Here is a 19,476-nt window from a genome sequence, read left to right on the forward strand (position 1 = left end):
TTACATGTCATTACTCCTGACCTCCTTGTAAGCACCCATGATCTTCCTTCAAGGTAAGGGCTTTACTATGTGTCTTGGGTTGCAGTAGCAGGTCAAGCTTCTGGGCCAGACACTTGTGGCTCTTTGGTATCTCAGGATGTGTAGAATAGAGAACGGAAATAAATCTCTTGTCATCTCTGCTATACGTCTTTTTGAAAAACAAAAAAGTTTCTGCCTACCTCACTAAGTTCATCTTTCTCATATGAACTTCAAATCTGTGCACAAACTACTTTCATAGTCCAATATTGTGTAACCACTTTTAAAAAGTTTCATGGGAAACGGGAAGAATGATCACTTGATGGGAACCTTTGTGGAGATGTCAGTATAGATACGTTCAATGGTCTCACAAATATAACAGTCCCTAGATATTACCTACTCCCAACAGGTCTGGTAAAATAAGAACCCTGATATTTTGTTTTAATATTCAATGTCACCAATTACTTATAATCTCCTATTTTCAACTGCCATACAGAGATACAGCACCATCCTGTTGTCAGCTTTTGGGATGGTGCCACCATCAATCCTTAGGAGCTTTTGGATTTGATTACTTTTTTAAAAAAGATTTTATTTATTTGAGAGAGAGAGATTGCACATGAGCAGGAGCGGGGGGTGGGGCACAGGGAGAGGGAGAAGCAGACTCCCCTGAGCAGGGAGCCCGAATTGGGGCTCGATTCCAGGACCCAGGGATCATGACCTGAGCCCGTCTGATGCCTAACCAACTAAGCCACCCAGGCAACCCAGATTTGATTCCATTTTAATATGTCCTACTTACTCGCTGCAAGGGTCTACATCTACAACAGCTATTTACTTCCAGTACTACAATCACCCTCCCCACCCCATTCAATCTTTTGTTTATGAACAGTACCGTTAATCTCTAAGGACCATTGTCAGCCCTTAAAGAGGTGAGCACGCAAATGTTTTAACATCAGACTTGTTATTGCTTTTAGGAAAATATGTAGAATACTTCGTAAAATTGGACTGGCAAAAATCAAGCTCTGTTAAACCATACTTTTTAAGGTCTCTGTCCTGGTGAGACATTAAACTAAAAATGAATTACAATGTTTTCAGTATTATATGTTCCACCCCAAAATTCTTTCAAGTCCCGCTAAAGTGGCAACAGATCCTAACAACACATCGACAAGCTAGAAGGATCTCCTCAAGTCAAAAAGCCAACAGCATTCTTTCCTGGGTCCCATTTTATCTCAGGAGGGTTCCCATAGGAGATCAAAACAGTGAGACTAAACGAGTCCTTACTCTGGGAGCGAAAAACTGATCCCAAAGAGAAGACCCATCAAATATAAGCTCCAGAACTGCGGTTACTCAATCTTATTAGTGTCTTCTACGCCCTATATTCGTGAGGGAGCACGAAGCAGAGCGCCAGGAGAGTTTTGAGTAGTGAACTGATCACCTGCCTTAAGAAATGTCAATTATCTTGCCGTATGTATTCAACTGGTTTGCCTGCTGCGACTCGTGCTTAATTTCCCCTTCTTTGGCATCTGGCTATTTGTTGTCTACGCTTTGCATTTCATCTCTCCAGGTTCCGTAAGGGATTCGCCGCGAGGAGGGAGACCCACCCACTCGGCGCTCCTTTCAGAGAAAGGAAGTCAAAGATAATGCAAGGCCAGTATTCTGGCCTTTTCCTGGAGGGGAATGGCAAAAAAGGGTAGAGGTGCCAGAAGCTTGGGCACTGTAAAGGGGTCCCAAATCAGACAGGGTCGAAGTTCACGAAGGAGAGGGTCAAGGGTCAGGAAAACACAGGAGAAGGAATTTGGAGGCAAGAGTGCAGAGACCTGCAGTGGCATTCAACTAGGAGAAGAAAATCCCATCGCAGACTCAACGATCCCCTCCCGTCAAGCTATTTCCTCTCTTACCAGAGCCTGAAGGGCCAGCAGCGACGACACGACAAGTCTTAGTGGCCGAAGGATTCCCACTTCCGACTCAGCACAGCAACCGGAACTTACATCATGACCAGGCGCCGGGCCTTGTGGAATCTTATCCCGGCGCCGGAAACAGGGTGTGCCGCTCTGCGCGGGGAACTGGCGCGCAAACAGCTTCACGGCGCACGCGCTAGCTAGCTGGGCGGGGCGGAAGCGGCCGGAAATGGCCTTGGGCTCCGGCCGGGGCGGGTCCGGGGCGGGTCCAGGGCGGGTCCCGGGAGGGTTGGTGGGGCGGGAGCATGGGGGTGGTTGGTTTGGAGCTTGGTGAAAAACGAGGCGGGTTTTGAAATCTGGTGTATAGCCGGAGGCTATGACTTGGTGATCCTTGGCGCCGCTGGCAACCTCTGTGGGCTTTTGCTTTGTACTTTTCCCGCCAGTGTCATGCCTTATTGAAGCAGCTTCTGTTACTCTTCATAGATTATTATATGAGGCAACAACAAGAGCAATAACAGCAATAACGATAACAAAGTTTTGAGCTCTTATTAGGTGTCAGGCAGTGTGCTAAGATATGCTAGTGTTGGATTTCAGTTTTATCTGTAAAGTGGTGACAACATGCGTGCTACAAGGTTACTTTGAGGTATACAAAGGCAGTGAAAGCAGCATACTTTTCCAGAGTGCAAGTGAAGGGGCGCCTGGGTGGCTCAGTCGTTAAGCGTCTGCCCTCGGCTCAGGTCATGATCCCAGGGTCCTGGGGTGGAGCCCCGCGTGGAGCCCCGCGTGGAGCCCTTTGTGTTCCCTCTCTCGCTGTGTCTCTCTGTCAAATAGATAAATATAATCTTTAAAAAAAAAAAAAGTGCAAGTGAAAAGACAATTCATAGAATGAGACAAAATATTTGTAAGTCATATGTCTGATAAAGGATTAATGTCCAAAATATATAAAGAACTGTAACACAACAACAAAAACACACAGTGATTCAAAAATGGGCAATGGACTTGAATAGACATTCCTCCAAGGAAGATATACAAATGGCCAATAAGCACATGAAAAGATGCTGAATGACACTAATCATTACAGAAATGCAAATCGAAACTGCAATGAAATAATACCTCACATCCTTTAGGAAGTCTATTATCAAAAAAATGGAAAATAAGTGTTGGCGAGGAGGAGAGATAAGGAACCCTTGGGCATTGCTGATGGGATTGTAAAATAGTGCAGCACTTGGGGAAAATTTTGGTGGTTCCTCATATAGTTAAACATAGAATTACCATATGATACAGCAATTCCGCTTCTGGGTATACACCACAAAGAATTGAAGGCAGGGACTCAAACAGATACTTGTACACCAATGTTCATAACAATATTACTCAAAATAGGCAAAAAGGGGAAACAACCCAAAATGTGCACTGACAAATGAATGGATAAACAAAATGTGGTATATACACAATTGACTATTATTTAGCCTTAAAAAGGCTGAAATGCTAATACATGCTACAACATGGATAAACCTTGAAAACATTATGTTATGTGAAAAAAGCCAGACACAAAAGGACAAATACTGTATGATTCCACTTATATGTGGTACCTAGAATAGGCAAATTCATAGGGATAGAAAAGTAGAATAGAGGTTACCAGGGGCTGGGGGAAGGGAAGAATGGGGAATTATTGTTTAATGAGTACAGAGGTTAAGGTGATGAAAAAAGTTCTTGAAATGGTTGGTGGTGATGGTTGCACAGCATTGTGAATGTACTTAATGCCACTGAATAGTACACTTAAAATGTTTAAAATGGTAAATTTCATGTTATGTATACTTCACCACACACACATATACACACACAGAGCTCTGTGCAATCTTTGAATGCCTGTCTTGTTCCAGCATTATACTAGTTTCTGAAGATACATTAGTAAAAAATACACAAGTCTTTTCCTTCCTGGAGCTTACAGTCTGGTGACCGTGTAACACCATTTAAAATCAATGGGAACAAAATGGATCATTCAAAAAATAGTTCTGGAATGGTTGGGTAGCTATGTGGTGTGAAAGTTAGTCAATATGTTAGGCCTTTACATTAAAATTAATTCAAGATGGATCATTCATTTAAGTGTATAATATGAAACCATAAAAATGTCAGAGGAATTCATAGGAAAACTTTCTTTTTTTTTTTTTTTTTTAAGATTTTATTTATTTACTGCACAGAGAGACACAGTGAGAGAGGGAACACAAGCTGGGGGAGTGGGAGAGGGAGAAGCAGGCTTCCCGCCGAGCAGGGAGCCTGATGTGGGGCTTGATCCCAAGACCCTGGGATCATGACCTGAGCCTAAGGCAGATGCTCAACGACTGAGCCACCCAGGTGCCTCCATAGGAAAACTTTTTTAAAAGAATAATCTTTTTTAAAAAAGATTTTATTTCTTTATTTGAGAGAGAGAACAAGCAGTCAGGAGTGGCACTCCCCACTGAGCAGGGAGCCCATTGTGGGGCTCAATCCCAGGACCCTGGGATCATGACCTGAGCCAAAGAGAGATGCTTAACTGACTGAGCCACCCAGGCGCCCCTAAAAGAATAATCTTAACTTGCGGAAGACTTTTCTATATAGGAAACAACCTAGAAGCCATAAAAGACCAGTGAATTCTACTATATGCAGATAAATAAAATGTACATAGAAAACCAATCATCATCAAGTCAAAGAACAAATACCAAAATTGGAATAATATCTGCAACTAATATCACAAACAAAAGATCTAATTTCCCACATATGTAAAGGGCTGTTGCAAGTCAATAAGAAAAAGATAAAAGGATATGAGCCTATATATCATGAGAAGGAAAAACACATGGTTCACTTCCATTTTTAATAAGGAAAATGTAAATTAAAACTACACTGAGATGGCATTTTTAACTTATCAGATTGGCAAAGTTCAAAAAGTAGGGAGTAAAAGGCACTCTCAATTATTGTTGCTGTGAGTAAACACTGGTCCAACCTCCATGAAGTGCAATTTGGCAATATTTAATAAAATTACAAGTGCAAATACATTATGGCTTCCAAATCTCATTTATTTGTATTTGTTATGAATTGTCGTAAGTATGTTCAAAATGACATTTGACAGAAGTAAACCTATGGAACTTTAAAAACAACAAAAAGAAGACATAGGAGAAATCATCATGACCTTGAGTTTGTCAAAGATTTCTTAGGCATGACATCAAAAGCACAATCCATAAAAAAAAAAAAAGGGTAAAATGGACTTCATCAAAATTAAAAATTTTTGTGCTTCAAAAGTCACCATGAAGAGAATGAAAAGACAAGCCACAGACTGGTCGATGTATTTGTAAATCATATATGTAATAAAGGACTTGTATTCAAAATATAGAAGAACTCTTTCAATTCAACAGTAAGACAAAGAAACAACCCAAATTAAAAAAAAAGATTTGAAATAGACGTTACACTAAAGATATAAGAATGGCGGACAAGCACATGAAAAGATGTTCAACAACATTAATCATTAGGGAAATGCAAATTAAAGGTACAATAAGATGCCATTTTATACCTAGAAGAATCGGCTATACTAAAAAAACAAAGTAACAAATATTGGTGAGGATAATGGAGAAACAGAAACCCTCATCCATTGCTAGTGGGCACATAAAAAGGTACAGGGAATTTCTTAAAAAGTTAAACATAAATTTGCCATACAACACAGCAATTCTTCACTCCCAGGTGTCAATCCCAGAGAAATGTAGACATGGGGTGCACACAAAGATTAGCGTGAACTTTGACATGAGATTGTCCAGCACATTTTATAATTAACAGCATATTGTATAATTCCATTTATATGAAATGTGTAGAAAAGGCAACTCTGACAGAAAAGAGATTAGTGGTTGCCTGGGGCTGAGAGTGGGAACAGGGAATGACTGCAAACAGCAGAAGAAATCTTAAGAGGGTAATGGAAATGTTCTAATGATTGTGTTGATTGCACAGCTGGGTAAATTTTGTAAAACTTACTGAGAACAGGAGAAATTGCTTAAAATGAGTGAATTTTCTAGCATATAATTTATACCTCAATACAATTATTTTTAAAATGACATTTATACAGTGTTAGTCATTGCAGTATTTTAAGAGCAAAATATTGGCAGTAATATTTTGTCCATTAATAGAGGACTGATTAAATAAATCATAGTGAGTCTGTGCAATGTGGTTGCATTAAAAAAAAAAGGCGCTCCTTTACTTGCTGGTATGAAATAATCTTAAATTTTATTAGGTGAAAAGTGCAAGATGTATAGTATGGTACCATTTGTGTGAAAAATAGGGAAGGGAAGAATAATGTGTACTTAAGAGTTTGCTTATGAAAAAAAAAAGAGAGTTTGCTTACGTATGCCTAGAATACCTCTGATTTATAATACCTTATAGACCTAATAAAGATATGTAAGAAACTAGTATATTGTTTGTCTCTGGAAAGGACAGCTGAATGGCTGGGGATGGAGGTGGAGGGAGACCTTCATTGTATATTTGAACCATGTAAATTATGACTTATACAGAAGGTAAATCAAAATTAGAACTTTAAAAAAGTAACATTCAAATAGAGGGGGTTATTTGACCTTTTCAGTTTTCTTTTACAGAAAAATTACCTCCCAATAGGTGGCGCTCCTGCAACACCATACATATTTTTACTTTACTTCTAGTTTATTTATTTTGAGAAAAATCCAAATTTGCCCTGATGGGCTTTTTTTCTCCATTTGTCACCTTTGGGAGACTTGAATCTAGATTTAGGCTGACCGTCTCTTTGCTAGGAGTGCTCCAAAACGTATTGCCATGTTTCTGAGAACTATTCAAACGGAGAACACCTGGATTGAAAAAAGAAAAAATTGGAATTGGTTCAGAAAACCAAATAATGCTTGGGTCCTGTTTTCCTGGTTGAAACTTGATTGATTGAATCAGAACTTCTGACTGATTGACTGGTTGATCAAAAGGTTAATATAGGTCAGTGGTTCGTAACGAATGCTGATTTTGCCCCAGAGGATACACTTGAAATATCTGGAGATATTTTTGATTGTTACAACTGGGGATACTACTGGGATTTGGTGGACTGAGGCCAGGGATGCTGCTAAAAACCCTACAATGCACAGGACAGTCCCCTCATGACAAGGGACTATCAGTCACCCACCCTCTCCTAAGCTTATAGCTGTTTGGAAAAAGGAGATAGACTTGACAACAGATGGGAAGGCAGGTAAAGGAAAGGTGTTTGGTTTTTTTTTTTTTTCTTCTAGAGAGTGAGAGAGAGTGAGCGAGCGCTGGGGGGGAGGGGGAGAGGGAGAGGGTGAGAGAGAATCTTAAGCAGGTTCTGTGTTGAGCACAGAGCTCAGTGCGGGGCTCGAGCTCACAACCCTGAGATCGTGACCTGAGCTGAAATCAAGAATCAGACACTTACCCTACTGAGCCACCCAGGCGCCCCAGGAAAGGTAATTTCTTAGAATTGGTGTAGAAGGACACACCTACTTTGAGTCCTGAGTTCAGTTTTTCCTCAATCGCTTTCCTTCAAGGTGGCCGTATTGGTCATTTTCCCGATCTCTGAGGGGCTAGAAAGGACAGCATGGTCATAAACTCATTTTCCCTCCTCCTCTGTGAATTAATTTGATGCATATTTATTGAATGCTTTTCATGTGCAAGGCTTTGGAGTGGGTGCTTCACTGTCCTGGGGGTGGAAAGAGGACAAGGAGGGTGGAGGCTCTGTATACAGTTTCTTTGTGTGTCCCTCTCTTTGTGTTCTTCAGCTTTTTCTCCCTGGATCCTGACCTCAATCTCTCTCAACCTTTCTCTTCATTTCATCCATTCTACCCAAAGTGTAACTATGTAATCATCTGGTATGCCTTAAGCAGTTCCTTATCTGTATAGTATCCTCTGAATAACTTGTCCCCCATCCCCCAATTGTACTTCTAACTGTAGCAATGTCTCTTTCATTCCCCCTTCCCTTACCTGGTAAAGCTGGTCATTGGACAACAGAGTCTGCTTGTCTGAAGCTACAAAAAATAAAAATAAAATACGCAAGGTAGAATGGTGAAGAAATTGGGTTATATTCACAGCACTAAATAGCAGTAAGAGTGAAATACATCTACATACAACAAGGCGGAAAGATCTCACAGGCATGTTTTTTTGAGTAGCAGAGGCACACACACAAGAGCACTTCTGGAGTCCATTGACATAAGGAGTGAAAACAGGCAAAATTAATCAACATTCTTAGAAGTCAGGCTAGTACTCGCTTTGGGGGATAGGTACAGGCTGGAACTGACCACAAGGGGGACGTCTAGGGTGTGGGTAATATTCTCTTTCTTAAACTGGGTGTTGGATTCATGGGTGTGTTTGCTTGTTTAGCTGTATGCTTGTCATTCATGCATGTTTCTCTCTGTAGGTTTTGGTTCAGTTAAAGAGTTTTTTTTAAAAATCAGAGGAATCGGAGGAAAATCAGAGGGAGGTGGATCTCGAGACAGGTAATTATGCTGTGGACACACCAGTGTCCTTTACACCCAATTGGGCTAGATGGCAATACATGCCCACCTCATCTCTTCTATTGGGTCTATTTGGTAGGAAGGAAACTCAGGGTCCCAGGTGGTCTCATCCCTTACTGAGGAACATTCTTTTACCTCTTGACTGGCGAACTCCATCCTGTCCAGCAATGAAGTAAACCCCGACAGCAAGGAAGGAAATGCTGATGATTTCAGCGAAGACAAAGCCAGATACAGTGCCTGCATTCAGGTCAATGCAGTTCTGACACACTGTGGGGAAAGGGAGGGACAATACTCCGTCAGGGTGTGAAAGTGGTTCTTCTGAATCTTTTACTCTTGCCTACAGTGCTAATGCCTCCATTTGGGGTAGCAGATTCCTCTCTCTGTGCAAGGTATGGTAAGGGAATTGCCTGGGAAGATCTCTGGACTAAGAATGCAATACACTTGATATCCCTCTGTCCCCCAGGCACCCTAGGGAAGCCTATATAGTCTGACCACCAGGAACTATGTGAAATAGAAGGAAGATCAGATCCCTTTCTCCGTGGTCAACTGCCTTCTACATTTCGTTGCTGCTCACCTTATAATCCCCTCTGTCTCCCTGGGCTACCCCAACTCAGTTTATATAAATAGCTGACTGCTCCAATCCATAAAGGCCTATCCAAAATTAAACCAGGCTTTACAGGACTGGTTATGCTTTTCCGAGAAGATGGGGGAACTGTCTTGTTATATTCAAAAAGAGGCACGCTGAGATTAAGAGAACGAGAACCACTGAGTGTCTCTTCCCACACTCACCAGGGATAGGAAGCCCACCAGAACAGCAGTACTGCTTAATTGGACAACAAACAAACCGAAGGGGATTACATACTTCTGTAATATACTTGGAGTGGTTTTGAAATGTTCTTTGATCCTTGACACTGATATACCCCTCGAGGGTCCTTGATACTGCTTCCCAGATCAAACTTGTTTTTATTTTTATGCGACGAAGTTGTTGCCTTCCCGTCTTTAAACCATGTGACATTTGTGTCTTGTGAGTCACAAATCAGAAATACCAAACCATCTTCTCGATTGTCATCTACTTTTACCACAGGAACTTCTGAAAAGGAAAAAGCCACTGTCCATTAAGGATCTTTCCTCTGAAATTTTCCCTGCCCCAAGATATCACAACAAGACCATTTGTAGTGGTGGTTCTCAAACTTTAATGTGCACATGGACCACATGGGGAATCTGGTGAGAATTTCAGATTCTATTTAGTAGTTCTGGGAAGGAGATGAAATGGGGCATTTCTAACATGATGCCAATGGTGTTGGTTCATGGGTCCCACTTTGAATAATGCCTAGCTGCTGGGGTCCTGTTTCTACTTGAAGAACTAGAGAGTTAATTGTTTGGCTACAGGAAAGGTGCCCAGAAAGGTCATGACTGGCCACTCATTTGGTTGACAATGAGAGGTTTGCTATTATCACTTATCATCCCATCCCCTCTGTCACTCAGTCCTATAGGACTATTAGCATAGGAACCATATTTCTGTGAATTTTCTCAGCGTTTGAGGATGTAAAGCAGCCATTCAGCCTACCTTGTTTCTTCTGGGCTATAGTACCTGTAGAGACAGAAGAGAGACAGAGGATCAGCTGGGCATAGAGTTGTCCAGATGCCCTGAGGTATCATTTCCTTGGTCATTCGAGGCCAAGATAGATTAGATATCCTAATCTCGGAGAGTGGGTAGTATCTAGACTTACTTCCCTGGGTTGTAGCCTACATCACCAAATTGAATTCAGGGTGTTGTATAATAAAGAATTTGTCTGGTCTTTGTCATGGATTCCTAGGAGGGAGTTTCTAAACCCTTGGAATTTCATGAGTGATAGGGGTGTCTTTTTTATTCTTGGCGGGCTTTTTTTTTTTTTTTTAAGATTTGTTTATTTATTTGAGAGAAAGCACGAGAGAGCACATGAGGGGGAGAGGGCTTGAGGGAGAGGGAGAGAGAGAGAAGAAGACTCCCTGCTGAGTACGGAGCCCCACTCACCCTGAGATCATGATACGAGCCAAAATCAAAAGTTGGACGCTCAGTGGACTGAGCCACTCAGATGCCCCTTGGTGGGCTTTTGGACCATACATGAATTTGTTTTACGAGATGACTCAGGATGGGGCTGGTCAAGACCCGTGTAATCTGGGAATTTGAGCCCTGGGAGGGGAAGGGAGCTGGAGATCGAGTCCAGTCACATGGCCAATAATTCAATTATACCTGTGTCATGAAACCCCAATAAAAACTCAGTGGAGGGGCTCCTGGGTGGCTCAGTTGGTTAAGTGTCTGCCTTCAACTCAGGTCATGATCCCAGGGTCCTGGGATCAAGCGTGCATTGGGCCGCCTTCTCAATGGGGAATCTGCTTCTCCCTCTCCCTCTGCCTGCCACTCCCCCTGCTTGTTCTCTCTCTCTCTCTGTCAAATAAATAAATAAAATCTTAAAAAAAAAAACAAAACAAAACTCAGTGGAGGGGTCCCTGGGTGGCTCAGCTGGTTGAATATCTAACTCTTGGTTTTGGCTCAGGTCATGATCTCTGGGTGGTGAGATCAAGCCCCGTATTGGACTTTGTGCTGGGCGCAGAGCCTGCTTGAGATTCTCACCCTCTCTCTCTGCCCCTCCCCCTGCTCCCTCTTTCTCTTAAAAAAAAAAAAAAGTCAAGAAAAAAAAAAAAACCACCTCAGTGGAGCTTCCTGGTTGGTGAATGCATCAATGTACCAGGAGGGTAATATATTCTGATTCCACAGGGAGAGAGCACAGGAGCTCTGTGTTCAGGACCCTCTCAGACCTCACCTTATGTGTCTCTTCATTTGGAAAATCCTGATTTTATTTTTTATAATTAAACTGTAATAATAAAGGGGTGCCTGGATGGCTCAGTCATTAAGCATCTGCCTTCAGCTCAGGTCGTGGTCCTGAAGTTCTGGGATTGAGCCCTGCGTTGGGCTCCCTGCTCAGCAAAGAGCTTGCCTCTCCTTCTGCCCCTCACCCTGCTCGTGCTCTCTCTCTCTCTCTCAAATAAATAAATAAATAAATAAATAAATAAATAAATAAATCTTTTAAAAAAATCTGAACTGTAATAGTAAATATGGTGCTTTCCCGAGTTTTGTGAGTTGTTCTAACAAATTGTCAAATCTGGGAACCCTCCAGATTTGTACCCAGTTTGTCAGAAGTGTAGGTGGTATAGGAAGCCCTGAACTTGTACCTGGAACTTAAAGTGAGGGCATTCTTGTTGGGCACAGTGCCCTTGACCTGTGGGGTCTGATGTTAACTCCGGATGGTTAGCATTAGAACTATACTGCAATATACATAAAAGTATTGCCTGTTACAGTCTAGAATGCTCTGTTTTTTTTTAGCAGCTAAAGCTCTGGTAAAAAGTGGGGTTACACTAACTAAAGACTTCTAAAATCCTCAGCCTTGGTGATCCATTTTTTGTAGGAACCTTGGACATCCTAGGGGAGGTAGCTATTCAATAGCCCTCAGATCTGTGTCAAAACTCAGAGTAGTAGAGTTGCATTGGTAGATGTACTACAGAGAACTAGCACCGGAATTCAGTTCAATTGGATCGAATGCAAACATTTACCATGCACTATGATGTACCTGGCATGATTAAGCAATGTGAAAAGACAAATGTGGTGATACAAAGAACTAACTCGCTGCTTCCAAAGAGTTTACAATGAAGTAGGAAAAATAAATACACATGTAATTAATATAATAGAACTTAGAAATTACCTTTAGTACTCATGTGAATGCATTTGAAAGGGGCTAGAAGCTATTGATTTTGCCCCAGAGTCAGGGACAGGGAAAACTTAACAGAGAAGGTGACATTTGGTTGGGCCTTGAATGATTAGGTATTCACCGGACAGAGAAAGGCATCCTGGGGAGAAAGAATAGCTGAGCGAAGACACAGGTTGGAAAAGGACAGAGAGGTAGTGTGTCTAGAGGTGGAGTGTGTGATGGGGACAGATGAAGCATGAATCAAAGTACGAAGGGAAAAAAAGTATGATGGAAACAGTTGGAAGGAGTCAGTTGTTTTAGAACCTCTTGCAGGACTGAACCGATTATTAATAGTACCTAGCATAGTGTTTGGAACATGGTAGGAGCTTTATATTTGTTGAATGAGTGCATGAATGAATGGATGAGTGAATAAAAGAAAAAAAAGGCAAGGCAAACAGTTATGCAGATTTCTCACCAGCGGTTCTCCCTGACCACCTGATCATCATGGGAGGAACAAAGAGGCCCCTCGTTCTAACTCCGATTCTATAGGAGAGAGGGTCCAACTGATTGCTGACATCCTTTAATTTTGCTTCTCTGAGTCTTCTTTCTTTTTAGGATTTGAGAGCTCTTGTATCCAAATTTCCTAGGTTGACTTGTAAGAGGACAGAGCCCATAGGAAGGAGGCATCCTTCAAGTTCACACAGCTCATAGGTGGCTGAGCTGGACCCAGAGCTCAGGTTTCTGTTGCTCTTTCTGCTATTTCTATCTGCCTCACACAGGCTTTCAGCCCTGCCCCTCTACCTGTGTGATCTTTTGTGGCTCTTTTCCCATTTCCTGCAGAAATCATTCTAAACTCTTACTATCCTCCTCAAGTCCCCCACTCAGCGATCACCCAGCTCAGTTTCAGCAAGCAACATCGTCTGCCACTTAGGTCGTTGAGAACGTAGATGCTGTAATGATCCTCTCCAGCTTCCTGCCCATCTACACGCCTACCCATGGCCAAAGCCATTTGCACTTCATTTCTCCTCATTTCAGAGGGTAAGTTTGCCTTCTCCTCTGTGTCCTCGACCCCACTCTTGACTCCATCCTTTCAACATCAACTCCAGGAACTTACTCTCTCTGTTTTCCTTTAGCCTAGAAATGTGCTCACATTTCTCTCACACTCAAAAATATTTCATCTTAGATCCTATTTCCTTTTCTACTTACCCTCAAACTCTCTTCTCTTCTCATCCAAACGTCTTTAAAAATAGTCTGTACTTGGTGTACCAAGTATTAATCACCCGCCCTCACCTTCTACACATTTCTATTCGGTTTCCACTCATACTACCCCATTGAAAGTGTTATAAATCATCCATGGCCTTTATTTTGCCAAATCCCACAGGCTTAAACTTTTAAACATATTCTTCTATCAGCAGGACATCTCTATAATATTTCATTATTGGTGATTCTTTCCTTCTGGAAGCTCTCTACTCCCTTGGTTTCTATGGTATTGCACTCATCTGATTATCCCAGCTCTTTGATCGTCCTCTTATCTCTTTTCTGAGATGTTTTCCTCTAACTACCCTTTAAAGGTTAACATCCTCTCAGTTCCATCCTCAGCCCCTCTTCCTCACATCTCACGTAGTACTTGTATGATTTCAACAACTTTCGTGGTTTTAGCTTCCCCCAGTGTGTGGAGAACCATGTCTAGACCAGATTCCAGGCATTGACACCGTTCATCCACTTCCTGTTGCTTATTTCCAACAGAATATTCATATAGGCGTCCTATATTGCACCTTTTACTCAGTCTGGTGACACTGAAGCTTATTTCTCCAATTAGACTATAAGCTCACTAGGGCAGAAGCTTTTTATTCATCCTTCTATCTTCCTAGCCTATCATGTAATAGGATCTCACTCATATTTGTTGATCAGTTGACCAACTGACCAACTGAGTGAGTGAATGCCTTATAGGTCTCCTCCTAACTCCAGCTCTGAGTTAAGGAACACATATTTTCTCTTTTCAGGTTCCTGGCCTGTGTCCCTTTGGGCTACAAGCAACCTAAGATGGCGGCATCCGGGTCCTCCCTCTAGCCAGTAAAGTCCTTTGATTTCATTTCTTAAGAGACAAGGACCCCAGCTCTCCCATGGGACACTGCTTCTCTCTAACAGAGAACAATAAGAGGCTTCATTTTTGCCCTTCCTTCTCAGAATTCTAGTGCGACAGCTGAGGTAGGCTTGAGGTTAGAGATCCCAATAGCCTTCCTCTCCCTGTAATGATCTCTTCCCCTGAGCCTTTCTCCGGACTGCCAGAACCCCGTACCTTGAAGAAGAGTGACAGCCAAGATGAGGCCAGCCAGATACTTCCCCAGCTCCATGTCAGTCTCTGCCTTTCCTCCCGAAGAAGCACTAAGCAACTCCCAGCAGCCAGCTTGCCTTAGAGCAGCTAGTCTGGCCCCGCCCAGCATCATTCAGGCTGGGGCCCCTGAGAGAAGGCACGAATCCGGAGCCACCACCCTCTACTTCAAATGTGGGCAGCGAGGGGCCTCAGCGAGGCTGCAGGTGCATATGTATCTTGCTTTCTGTGAAGGAGTAGAGAATGGAAGGTGGTGGGAGGGAAAGGCAGAGAGTGATGGATCCCCATCTCAGAGACAGCTTGCACAGAAAAACCCCTTGGGTTCTGGGTAGGAGATGGCTTGGGCCCATTTCCTCATGAGAGGGGTAAACATCTCTGCCACCGCTGGTTGCTAGGACGTCAGCTGGTTGTTGCTTCTTGCTAGAACTAATGAATTTAAGTGAGAACACTCATGTGTGCAAGGCTGAAGCTCTGAGCAGAAAACCACCACAGTCCAGGCCCTTGTTCAGGAATTTTTCACTGCTCTTTTGAGACAAGATCATCAAAAAGGTGCCTGCCTGGACAAGAATAGGCAGGACAATTGCAATGAGATAAGCCCTACATTTCCAGGGGCCAGAGCCTGAGCTGAGTTTCCAGGATCTTAGGCCCCTGTCTTCCTCAGCCAGTCCATCAGTGAGTCAACAAAAGTCTGCAGACCTCTCGTTACGTGCCAGGCACAAGCCAGGTGGTGGAGCTACAGAAGGCAGCCAGACATATGCTATCTCTGCCCTCAGGTAAATTACAGTCCAACTCCAGGGGTGTACAGAGTTTGGATCCCCATAGGCCACAGGGGAGAAAAGTCCACTTGTCTCCTGGGGAGGCTCAATCATACTCTGCCTGTGAGTCAATCATACTGTTATTAATAACTATCTCTTATTGAGCAAATGTGATATATCTCACGTACCAGGCAAACTTTTTGTCCGAATCCTTATTGGGATACTGAGGAAATTAGGCTCTGAAAAATTCCATAACTGGCCCAGGGCCAGTGGGTAGGCAGTATTGGAGCTGGGATTCAAATGTCTGGTTTGGGAGGCTCCAAAGCCCAACCTCTCACTGGTAAGAAGCTACTTAGTCTGGTGTCCAGGCTGCCCAAGGAGGACCTTGGGCAGGGTCCCAAGAAAGACCAGAAATGGGAGGAACCTTGCTGGTATGGCTTATGGGATGGGGCTCACACTTTCTCTCAAGGGTTTTGAGAGCTGGCAGTTTTCAGGGGGTGACTAAATGTAGTTACACTGTTGACAAAAACTCTGAAATTACTGGTTTTCATCTGTGACTCGGGAAAGAACATCCTAAATCTTCTTTTACTTCCTAGAGGTCTAGGCAATCTTTTCCACATTCTCTGCTCTCTCTTCCACCTGATCCCCAAGCTCAGTGCTCGGAGAAAGAGCAATTTGCACCTGCTTCCTTCCTACCCCACCCCCAGTCTACCCCTACCCTAACAGTCTCCCATGATCAACGGCAGAGAGCAGAGAAATAGGCGTCTTCTGGTTCCTCCCCGCCCCTTTACTTTTTCCGGGTACCCGTGAGTCAGTTGGGGGAGGGCATCTCTCACCCTGGCTGATAGTTCTGGGACCTGGGTCTACCTACTGAAGGAATTCTGCTGGAAAATGGAACACTGTAGGTTTCTGGCTGGTGTGATACTGGCTGTCCTTCTCTCCCAAGGTAAGGCTTCTCCAGGTGGTGGGGGCATCTTGGAGAAGGGACCTGAGAGGGACATTAGCACCTGGACTGAGCCCCACTTGAAAGTCCTTCTCAATGCTAGCTTTACTTCACCAGGCAGAGTTGTCAAGGAGGGCAGGGTTGGGATGTAGCACAGGGTTTGGGCTTGGGAAACAGGTTCTTGGCTTTGACTGAGTCCAGCTAGGTGAACATGTTGGCCTTGAATGTCTCTCTAAAGGCCTTAGGCCAGAGATCTGCAGGAAATGTGCAGTCTGCGGGGGCCTGAGCCTAGGGCTGGTAAGGGAGCACTATTCCTTCTAAGACAGAGAGTCTCTGGGATCTAGGACTCTTAGTCATTTGGCCATCATTTGTCACCACCAGGAGCCATGGCCCAGTACTCAGGGGGATGTTTTAAGAGAAAATTAACTTTAGGTGGAGAAGGAAGGAGGGTAGATCTGGAGTGGTAGGATGATCAACTCATCTTGGTTTGCCTGGTGTTAAAACTGATAGTGCTTTGTCCCAGAAACCCCTCAATCTCAGGCAAACTGGGATAAATGCTTTGGGATATTCAGGATTTCCAATGGAAAGAGATCCCCATGGAAAGCGTGGCTGTAGGATGTGAAGCATCTGATGTACATGTATCTTCCTGAGATATACTCATATAATCTTGGCCTGCTTGAGACACATGAGAAACAGCTCTTTTGGGGATTTTCCAGAGGATGTTCTTGTATTCAAATTGGTAACTGAATATGAATTCAGGGAAAATCTGGATTCCACTTTTCCCTGGGATTGGAGACACAGATCCCCTCTGTGGGCTATGGAGATGCTCTCAGTCAAAAAAATCCAGTGGATCTAGAGAGGTGCTGTGCATACCTCCAGCCCTTAAGCTCCCTATAAGTCTTGACTTGTATGGAGCCCCAAGAATGAATTTGATAAAAAAATTTTTTCTACCTCCCTCCCCTTAAACAAGGGTAGAACAACTAAAAATCTTTACATGAGATTTGCCCTGGGTCTCCTTCTGGAATAATTCATACCAGCTTCTCTCCTACTCCAACCATCACCGGTCCCGGGAAAGACTTTAGTAGTGAGAGTCCCATTCTCTTGGTAGTTGGGGCAGGGGCAAAGAGGGAGGGAAAAGGGTGAGAAGTTGAAGTGGGAGGGTTGTAGATGGCTGGGAAGTAGAATTAGAAGTTTTGTTGGAGGGGCACCTGGGTGGCTTAGTCAGTTCAACGTCTGCCTTCGGCTCAGGTCGTGATCTCAGGGTAAAGGGATTGAGCTCCTCGTGGAACCCCTCGTCGAGCCCCTCCTTGGGCTCCCTGCTCAGCAGGGAGGCTGCTTCTCCCTCTGCCCCTCCCCTCCCCCCCTGCTCCTTTTCTCTCTGTCTCAAATAAATAAATAAAATCTTAAAAAAAAATAGTTTTGTTGGAGAACAAATGTGGCCATCTCCAACCAAGGAACGTTCTTCTGCCTTTCCATATCTCTTGGGTGCTTCAGCAGTCTACACTCCCCTTCTACTTCTAATCAGTGGTCTGAACTCATTTCCAGGAAGGTTCTTGGATCCGCCCGGCTCTACGATTTCCTCTTTTGCTCCATGTCCATCAGGGTCTGTGCTCTGCTCGGACTGAATCCTTGCATCCTTCCTGGCCCTGGCAGTTCATGGGGAGCCTCCCAAAGCCTTTTTCTTGTGACTTCTGTCTCTCTCACTAAACCATAAATTGTCCTAGACTTAGAAAGTGGTCCTTTTTAAGTATAAACCTCAGCAGCATAAGGCATCTGCTGCAGACCAAACAGCTGGCTGCAATCATGGTTGGGTTTTGTTGTTTGCCCTGTAGTGAGCCCCTACAACATAATCGTGGAGGAACTTGAGGACAAGGTGTTCCTGAATTGCAATACCAGTATCATTCTGGTAGAGGGAATGAAGGGAACACCATTCCCACATGATAAAATGTGGAACTTGGGAAAACGCATCCTGGACCCACGAGGAGTGTATCGGTGCAAGGGGACAGATGAACAAGACGACAAAACACCTTATACGCAAGTATATTATCGAAGTATGTGCCTTCTGGACCCTTTGGGTTGAAATGAATGGGACCTCTGGATATGAGAACCTTATAGCCAGAGGGGACTGTGGTGGACCAACCTGTTCTCTAAACAAAGTGGGGGTCACTCTTGTAATGGGAAGAGCCAGACTTTGGAGCTTAACTAATGGAAAAAACAGCAGGGGCCTTATGACTCAAGCAGTAGAGCCTTGGTTGGGAGAGTGGCTTGGCCTTGCTGCCTTGTCTACATTCTTACAAAGCTGATACTGCTTCTTGACTCTTCTCAGGGATTCCTTGGGATTAAGGGCAGAGGGGGATGTAGCCAGGGCATCAGCAGGCCTTTCTCCAGGTATCTTACTGCAGTTTAGGTCTTGGTGTGAGGTCCTGGGGTTGCCCTAGGAGGCAGAGATGGTTGCTGGTCTTGAAGGCTCTCCAGCTCTCCTCTGGCCTCTCTTCCCCTCAGTGTGTCAGAACTGTGTGGAGCTGGACTCAGCCACCCTGGCTGGTATCATCATCACTGACATAATCGCCACTCTGCTCCTTGCTTTGGGAGTTTATTGCTTTGCTGGACATGAGACTGGAAGGCTCTCTAAGGGTAAGTGGACGGGACAGAGTGTGTGTGCATGTGTGCATGCACATGTATGTTGTGGGGGTGGGTATGAGTGTGCACCTGCTAAGACCGGGGCTGGCAGTGGGTTGTGTCTCATGTGGGAGTCACTCTCACATCTCCTAAGGACTCCTAAAACTGGTTATTGGAAGACTTGTGCCCATATTGCCCATGCAGACTTCTGAGGGTACAACAAGCTGTAGTCCTCCTGCAGTGGTCATGGGGTCTCAATGTCCCATCCTCCTAGGCCCTTGATGACTCTTTCCCCCTGTTTCTTCTAGCTGCTGACTCTCAAGTTCTGTTGGAAAATGACCAGCTCTATCAGGTGAGCCCTAAAGGGAAAGAGACATGAATGGGAGGGGGTGAAGAGCCTGACGCTAGGTGTTATGTGTACGGATGAATGGTCCTAGTGGGGAACTCATCACTGGCGGGGCTGGAAAACTCAGGCATGGGCTCTCATCTCTGGGGCCTACTGGGGTCTTCCCTGGAGAAACTGACCCTGCCTCACTGTTCCCTCTCACCTCCTAGCCCCTTCGAGATCGGAATGATGCTCAGTATAGTCATCTTGGTGAAAACTGGCCTCGGAAGAAGTGAACCTGAGACCGGTGGTTTATGGGAGTATCGACTGTACCTTCTTCCCTTGCTCAGCCAATAAAGATGTCTTCTTCCACTCA

General features: G+C 44.0%; 3 protein-coding genes across 4 annotated transcripts in view; 1 reads left to right on the plus strand and 2 right to left on the minus strand.

Annotated features, from left to right (window-relative positions):
* UBE4A (ubiquitination factor E4A) overlaps positions 1-2,063 on the minus strand; it is a 36,088-nt gene extending 34,025 nt beyond the window's left edge. Inside the window, exon 1 of the mRNA XM_006741602.3 lies at positions 1,911-2,063. The gene's annotated coding sequence lies outside the window, so the exon portion shown is untranslated. The remainder of the gene's footprint in view (positions 1-1,910) is intronic.
* Positions 2,064-4,939: 2,876 nt separating this feature from the next.
* Positions 4,940-14,563, minus strand: CD3G (CD3 gamma subunit of T-cell receptor complex). 2 transcript variants are annotated; one of them, XM_006741601.3, is made up of 7 exons: positions 14,426-14,563; positions 9,969-9,992; positions 9,264-9,491; positions 8,537-8,668; positions 7,872-7,915; positions 7,395-7,474; positions 4,940-6,742 (listed from the first exon to the last, which is right to left on the minus strand). In XM_006741601.3, exons 1-6 carry the CDS (start codon positions 14,478-14,480, stop codon positions 7,409-7,411), a joined length of 549 nt encoding a protein of 182 aa, XP_006741664.1. In that variant the 5' UTR covers positions 14,481-14,563; the 3' UTR covers positions 4,940-6,742; positions 7,395-7,408. The 2 variants fall into 2 exon arrangements, with proteins under 2 accessions (XP_006741664.1, XP_030892943.1); XM_031037083.2 differs by having other exon boundaries at positions 7,391-7,474.
* A 1,392-nt stretch (positions 14,564-15,955) lies between these two features.
* Positions 15,956-19,476, plus strand: CD3D (CD3 delta subunit of T-cell receptor complex). The gene is made up of 5 exons (XM_006741600.3): positions 15,956-16,159; positions 17,989-18,207; positions 18,659-18,790; positions 19,084-19,127; positions 19,331-19,476. The coding sequence occupies exons 1-5, from the start codon at positions 16,105-16,107 to the stop codon at positions 19,394-19,396; spliced, it is 516 nt and encodes a 171-aa protein (XP_006741663.1). The 5' UTR covers positions 15,956-16,104; the 3' UTR covers positions 19,397-19,476.

The sequence above is a fragment of the Leptonychotes weddellii genome, chromosome 11, assembly GCF_054177405.1.
Source record: "Leptonychotes weddellii isolate Sample4059 chromosome 11, ASM5417740v2, whole genome shotgun sequence".
Lineage (NCBI taxonomy): Eukaryota > Metazoa > Chordata > Mammalia > Carnivora > Phocidae > Leptonychotes > Leptonychotes weddellii.